Source organism: Triticum dicoccoides, chromosome 2B (genome assembly GCF_002162155.2).
Source record: "Triticum dicoccoides isolate Atlit2015 ecotype Zavitan chromosome 2B, WEW_v2.0, whole genome shotgun sequence".
Taxonomy (NCBI): Eukaryota; Viridiplantae; Streptophyta; class Magnoliopsida; order Poales; family Poaceae; genus Triticum; species Triticum dicoccoides.
The window spans coordinates 796694983-796702483 of NC_041383.1; the positions used below are offsets into that span (position 1 = coordinate 796694983).

The 7501-nt window shown below is 46.6% G+C and overlaps 1 protein-coding gene across 2 annotated transcripts; it reads right to left on the minus strand.

The window, feature by feature from the left end:
- Window positions 1–263: 263 nt before the first annotated feature.
- LOC119368843 (putative B3 domain-containing protein Os04g0676650) lies at window positions 264–3278 on the minus strand. 2 transcript variants are annotated; one of them, XM_037633981.1, is made up of 8 exons: window positions 2985–3278; window positions 2341–2501; window positions 2156–2242; window positions 1585–1674; window positions 1382–1482; window positions 1182–1228; window positions 1007–1083; window positions 264–790 (listed from the first exon to the last, which is right to left on the minus strand). In XM_037633981.1, the coding sequence occupies exons 1-8, from the start codon at window positions 3244–3246 to the stop codon at window positions 662–664; spliced, it is 954 nt and encodes a 317-aa protein (XP_037489878.1). In that variant the 5' UTR covers window positions 3247–3278; the 3' UTR covers window positions 264–661. The 2 variants fall into 2 exon arrangements, with proteins under 2 accessions (XP_037489878.1, XP_037489877.1); XM_037633980.1 differs by having other exon boundaries at window positions 2976–3278.
- Window positions 3279–7501: the final 4223 nt, after the last annotated feature.

The following is a 7501-nucleotide window of genomic DNA, read 5'->3' on the forward strand; positions in this document are numbered from 1 at the left end:
TTGTGGGTTAACTCCTCAAACCAGGAGTTTGAGGGATTTTAGGGGAAGGGCGCTAGAGATGCTCTTAGCTATCTGCGCCTTGATGAGACATACTTTGATGCCGCGTGAGAGTATTGTCGCATTCTCTCACAAGTCACAACTGGTCTTGCTTGCTTGTTTATCATCACAATTCACAAGTCTGCTGCAAAAAGGATCGCCTCATTAATTCTGTTGACAAATTCAGCAGATTCAGAGCCAAACATCAAAACATCCTATACAAATGGTGAGACGATATTATATATGGGAATCATCCAGAATGAAGTACAACACTACAGCACAGATTATTTTTCTTACAGCTAGATACATAACAGAACACCAGGTACATGGTGAAGCAAACTTAAGTTGTCTAAAAACCGAAAATTAAAGATGTTTTTCTTGGATGGGGCCAGAGCTATTCACCAGCTAGCTAGCTGCTAAGGCCTACAGTACTTCTGTCTGAAATTCAGTTCCAATGGTACAACATGTCAACGATGATAATTTAGGGTGATACGACTAGCTCTCTCGACGATGCTTCTGGCTGTTCCTTGATTTTGTGATTGCTTCTAGGTGTTCTGTAACAAGTCAACATGCACCACATGCATCATTGTGATGGTGCTTTCTGGTGCTGAGCTGAAGACGACATCTATCTTCTTCTCTTGGCGTGCAGGTTCCTGGTGAACCCGCATTGTTTGTTGTAGATGCGGCCTGCCTCCTTGCATTCCGGACAAATTAAGGTAGCGCACTGCCCAGTCACCTTCTCCCCACGGACAATCTGATCAAGAGATGACAAAAAGAATTAATATTGGCATAAGTCATACTAATATCATGAGACCGAGTGACTTGCAGAATGAGAAGTTGATATTATTCGGCTAATATATAGTAGTATCGAGAGAGCTGGCGAGTTTAGTTTGCAGATGGGAATCTGGATGGACTATTTATTACTGAGGATAAGAGAAAGTGGGATAGAGTAGATGGAGTTTTCACGTACAAATTTGCCGGACTCGAGGCTTTTGTAGATGATGAAGGTGTCTTGTGTCTCTAGATTATGGTTCTTTGAAAATTCTCCTGAGATTAAGACAATGCAATTCATCAGAAAACACATGTACATACTTACAAATGTTTGAAGTGTTTACTTGAGTCAGTCAGTGTTAAAACCAACATACCCGTACTTTCCAAGACATACATTCTGCTCTTGTTGTTAGGCCAGTACCTGGGAAGTATCTCGCATCATCAGTGTGATATATACATACATACAGTTGAACTAGTGAAAATGAGGCAGATATTAACTCTCCAACACTGCGAGACTATGATTTACGGAGTTGTTGCAGAGAAAATAAATATATTACCCTGAACTAGTGATTACCTGAACTTAAAGTTCCATGTAACAGGAAGCCTCATGTCCTCCATCTTGAGTATCAGGCCATCCCTTTCAAGCAAAGCTGGAAGGTTAGCCTCAGCATCCCTCTACAAAATTCAGTATATATAGTGAGATTGCGAAGCAGCTAACAGATAGTAACTTTCATGTCGATTAATTAGAGTAATAGTGGCACCTAGCTACGTACATACCTTTGGCAGTACAATTCTTCCAATATTTCCAACATCACTGTTGGTCAACTCCTTCCACACAATCATATGGTAGTCTTTACAGTTGAACCTCTGTAAATAGTTTTGCAGGAACAAATTCAAGTTAGTTCAGTGGGAATGCATCCACTTCGAACTGCAGCAACCTGATGATCTTATATATGTGTGGTTCAGCTTTGGATGTTTGAAAATTGGTTTGGCACCTTCATCATTTTAATACAGAAAATTACAACAGCATTTTGCTACTTGTCATAACTTACAACTCGATCGTAGGACCATCAGGTTCCAGTTGTTTGCAGAACAACAAGAGTCTAAAGCTGGAACCAATTAGAGGTAAATTGATGGAATAATTGCCAAAGTATTATTAATCTATTGGAGTGTCTTCTCCATTACTACTATAATATAAAGCAATCAATGCAGAATATAGAGCTTGTATAGTTAACATAATGAAAAAAAATCATGCACAGCAAATTAAGAACAGCATGCATAGTGAAGTGAATAGGACGGACCTACAAAGCATATATATATGCATCAAAGCATCATGCATGTTACTTACAGTAGTGAAAATTTGCTGGGCCTGGTTGCTGAAGTTGTGATTCTCATCTAGCATCATGGCGTTTTCACTTCCCATCTCAGGCGGGTCCTGGAAATTAATCTCACATGCATCAGCTGTGCTAGCTCATGGTAATTAAACTTATGTAAGCATAAATGATTTGCATGTTTCCTAGCTGTTGTTGTTACCTCTGAATTCTTCCTCTTCTGGGTGCGCCTCTTGGCCCTTTTGGCGTATCTGGCCTCGTCGAGGTATTGTGGAGGAGAGCGATTGTTTGACGCCGGAGATATTGGTTGAAAGCACTGAGCAGGTAGTAATGGTGGATCCACCCTGAAGTTGGATACAAAGCCTGCAGAGCACGAGATCGATGTACAGAATGAAACAACGTGCAATAGTAGCATGAATGCAATTTAGCTAGTCTGCAAAATATAAATAAATTTTAGAAATAGTAACATGAATGCAATTTTGTCTATGCAAAGTAAGAGTTGGATATATGCTAGCCTAGCTAGTGTATGACTCAGATTATTTGGAATGAGGACTTGGACAAATCGTTTTAGAAAATTTGTTTGCTTCACAATCTATACCATCATAAAGCCCTTACAAAGTTGCTGGATTCAGCACAATGCTAAACTAAACAGTACTACAAAAACTTGAATACCAAATAAATTCAACTATACATAACCCTTGCATACAATCAATCAAAGAAATTGAACCCAATGTTATCAGATTCGTAGAATTTACAAAACAGATCCACACAGCATGGATACCTGAATCTTAAACAGAATGAGAAACACACACCACATGTAATTAAATATATGTATACCTGAATTACCTTGCTGATGATTATTGTTGGCATTGTAGGTGATAGCTTGTTGGTGACCCTGCTGCTGCTGTATGCCATGAGGATAAACACTGTAAGGGCTCCTCGGCGGCGGCATGAAGTTATTGGGCCATGCAGTGGGGGAGCACAGCCTCGAGCTCTGATGGTAGCCATTGTTGTTGCCGCGGACGCTGCTGCTGCTACCGCAGGCGACAGACACGAACGTGCTGTTGACGTTGTACATGGTCCAGTCCCCAAAAACCCCTGCTCCCATCGGGGCCTGCCGCGGCGCCGCTGCGACGCCCATCTGGGGGGCGGGCGGCTGCCAGTGCTGGTAGTTGTGCGTCCCTGAAAATCATTAGCAAAGAAAAAACAGCATTAATCAAGGCCAAAGTACACTAAACAACAAAAAACGCAAGGGAAAAGAAAAGGAAAGGAAGAACTAGCAGGTATGCCCTAAATTAACAAGATGAAATGCGTGATTTAACACGCTACAAATGGAAAGTCCGGCCTGATCTAGCAAGTAGATTGTGCAGAATCTCGCTTCCTGCTGCAATCTTCCTCAGTGATCCGCTCCTCCCGGCCGGAGAGCGGCCAAGATTGCAGTCCTGATGAAGGGCAGAAAACCTAGAACGACGTGCGGATCTCGCGCCCGTCCATGGCGGCGCGCGCAGCAGGGACACAGCGCGCAGATCCGGGCGCGTCAAAACCCTAAGCGCGCGGCCTGGAACTGGAAGAAAGCCATGGGATGGGAAGGAACAGATCACGGAGAAAACGATCGCGCCGGCGACGGCGACGACGGCGCAAGGACGTACGAAGACGATGCAGAAAAGAAAGGAAAAACAAGATACTCACCGGCGGGCATCAGCAGGTTGGACTGGGCGCAGTGCGGCGGCGGCGGGGTCGGCGGGGGGGCCTGGACCTGGAGGGGCATTGGCTGCGGCGGTGCCTGGATCAGCGGGACGGGGGGCCCGAACAGCTGTTCGAACTCCTGGTACTGGCGCTGCGCCAGGACGTTCGCCACGGCGCCGTGCGGGTCGTGGCCGCCCACGGACGCGAGCAGCGCCTGGAACGACGCGTGCGGGCCGGCGCCCGGCACCGCCACGAAGTCGCCGGTCACGGCCTCGCCGCCGGAGGAGTGCTGCGGCGACGGCGAGGGCGATCCGTTCGCGTCGGCCATGTCGTGCTCGCGCGAGGCAGCCAGCTAGCGCAGCCTCGTGCTCCGTGCGCTCTGGGTGTTTGCGTTCGGTTCTGTGTGGGCGTACACTGAAAGACAATGAGCGAGAGACGGTGGCCGCGGCCGTGCTTTTGAAGAGGCGGGGGGCCTGCGGCGTGTGCTGCTCGCTAATTATTGAGAGATTGGGGGTGATTTTTTTGTAGGGGGCAGCCACAATGGGAACATGGAAGCAAGGGAAATGGGGGTGTGAAAATGGAAATGTTGAGGGGTTTTGTGAGATGTGAGCATTTCAAACCTACCAAAATGGTGAAAATCAAGGTCTTGTGAAGCAATAACATGAGTAGGAGAAATCGAAGCGCGCGAAGATTATCAGATCTTTCTCTAAATTTAAAGATTTGTGAATTGCCAGGTATCGTGTGGCCACCGTTAAAGTAAGGCGAAGCGCGCGAAGATTATCGGACCTTTCTCTAATTCTAAAGGGTTACGAATTGCCGGGTATCGTGCGGCCACCGTTGAAGGGAGGCGAAGCGCGCGAAGTTTATCGGATCGTTCTCTAAATCTGAAGAGTTACGAATTGTCAGGTATATATCGTACGGCCACCGTTGAAGGAAGGCGAAGCGGGCGAAGTTTATCGGATCTTTCTCTAAATCTAAAGAGTTACGGAGGACCAGGTATCGTGCGGCCACCGTTGAAGGAAGGCGAAACGCGCGAAGATTATCGGATCTTTCTCTAAATCTAAAGAGTTATGAATTGCCAGGTATCGTGCTGCACCGTTGAAGGAAGGCGAAGCGCGCGAAGATTATCGGATCTTTCTCTAAATCCAAAGAGTTACGGAGTACTAGGTATTGCGCGCCTAAGGAATAGAGGGGGTGTTGGCTCTGGCCTGGTCCCTCCCCCTCTTCCCGCCATTGTACCGCCACAGTTTTGATGATGGAGTGATTGCGCGATTTTTGTAGTTATATGTTTCTACGACAAAAAATTATTTCCAATCTATAAGATCCAATTCGATTTGGTTTGATTCAATTCAATTTGATGGGTAGCCACACCCTCACCGGCGCCAACTAGTGAACCCGGATTGTGCGCTTTGATACGTAGCCCGGAATGTTAGGAAAGAAATTTTCGCTACCCCTCGAACGTGATAACCGGCGTGAAATGTGGGCCTTTCTATATGACTCGCTAAGGTGTCACATGAATATGTCCTGTTTCGATCATAAAATTTGATTCTGATGACTGTCTCTATCCGAGGAAATTTCAAAGTGCTTCAAAAAGTAGGCAGGGGTTTTATCTTGAAAGCTCTTGTGAATCAATAATGTTAGCAACTAAATAGTTATGTATTGGGTATTGTGCTGCCAATGCAGAGGTATAAGGGCTGTGGCCTCTCACCGATCCCTCTTCCCTCTCCCCACCATTGCACCGCCACTTTGTTGATGATGTAGCGACTGCGTGATTTTTCAAAATTTTATGTTTTATAATGAAAAAGATCACGCCCTTCGATTCAGCGGTAAGGATGGATCTGTGGGCACTCGTGAAGGTAGTCGTGCGCCCACTGGGTGCCAATTATCGAACTTTGATTGTGAGCTTTGATTTGTAGGCCGGAATGTTAGAAAAGAAATTGTGGGTACCCCTAGGAAAGTAATTGGCATAATATGTGGCCCTTGCTATCAAGGGCGGGGGGGGGTCAAGCCCCGGACCGGCTTCACTATACTGTAGCTACATGGCATTGAACAATGCTTTTGTAAGCCCTGTGTGCAGCCATCGCGCCCCCGGGCCGCCAGCTATCGGCCTATGATTGTGAGATTTAATTCAGGTCGGAATGTTAAGAAAGAAATTGTCGGTACCCCCTAGCGTGATAATTGACCCTTGTTATCAGGGGTGGAGGTAGGATTGGGCCAGGCCCTGGACCAGCTTCACTATACTGTAGTGCGGGGCATTGAACAGTGCTTCCGAAAGCCCGTGAGGCCGTCGCGCCCCGTGCCACCAACTATCGAACTCTGATTGTGAGCTTTAGTTCATAGCTAGGCTGGAATGTTAGGAAAGAAATTTTCGGTACCCCCTAGCATGATAATTGGCGTGACATGTGGCCCTTGCTATCAGGGGTGGATGTAGGATTTGGGCCAGGTTCCAGACCGGCTTCACTATATTGTAGCTACAGGGCATTGACCAGTGCTTCCAATAGCCTGTAAGGTTGTCGTGCCCCGGGCTGCCAACTATCAAACTCTAATTGTGAACTTTAATTCATAGGCTCAAATGTAAGGGAAGAAATTTTCGGTACCGCGTAGCGTGATAATTGGCATTACATGTGGCCCTTGCTATCAGGGGTGGAGGTTCGATTGGGCCAAGGCTCAGACCGTCTTCACTATTTGTAGCTATAGGGTATTGAACTGTGCTGCCGAAAGCCTACTTGATGCCTCGGCCCAGGGCCGCCAGTTATCGGACTCTGATTGTGAGCTTTAATTTGTAGGTCGGAAGTTAAGAAGAAAATTGTCGGTACCCCCGAGCCTAATAATCGGCCCTTGCTATCTGGGGTTGCGGTTCGGTTGGGCCAAGGCTCAGACCGGCTGCACTATGTTGTAGCTATAGGGTATTGAACTGTGTTGCCGAAAGCCTACTTGATGCCTCGGCCCAGGGCCGCCAGTTATCGAACTCTGGTTGTGAGCTTTAATTTGTAGGTCGGAAAGTTAAGAAGGAAATTGTCGATACCCCCTAGCTTGATAATCGTCCCTTGCTATCTGGGGCGGAGGTAGGATTGGGCCGGGGACCAGACTAGCTTCACTATACTGTAGCTACAGAGCATTGAACAATGCTTCCGAAAGCCCATGAGGCCGTCGCGCCCCGGGCCGCCAACTATCGAACTATGATTGTGAGCTTTAATTATTCATAGTCGGGAATGTTAGGAAAGAATTTTTTGGTACCCCCTAGCGTGATAATTAGCGCAACATGTGGCCCTTGTTATCAGGGGTGGAGGTAGGATTGGGCCAGGCCCTGGACCGGCTTCACTATACTGTAGCTATAGGGCGTTGAATGGCTCTTCCGAAAGCCTAGGCGCTGCATCACGCCCCAGGCCACGACCTGATGTGCGTGGGGCTTCTCTCCGCCCTTGCTTGCTATAACCCGATAATGTGTCGCGTGAATATGCCATGTATCGGGCGCCGAATAAGATTGTGATGACATTTCTATCCGAGGATAATACCCTCCCATTTCATAATTTGGATTTTTTTTATCTCAAAGGTTTAGTTGATGGTAAGTTTGTATCAAACAGTAATGTTTGTAAGAGGAGCTGAAGTACGCAACATCACTAATCATTTCTAGAACTTAAAGAGTTAGTATTAGATAGTATGCGGACATTTTGAAA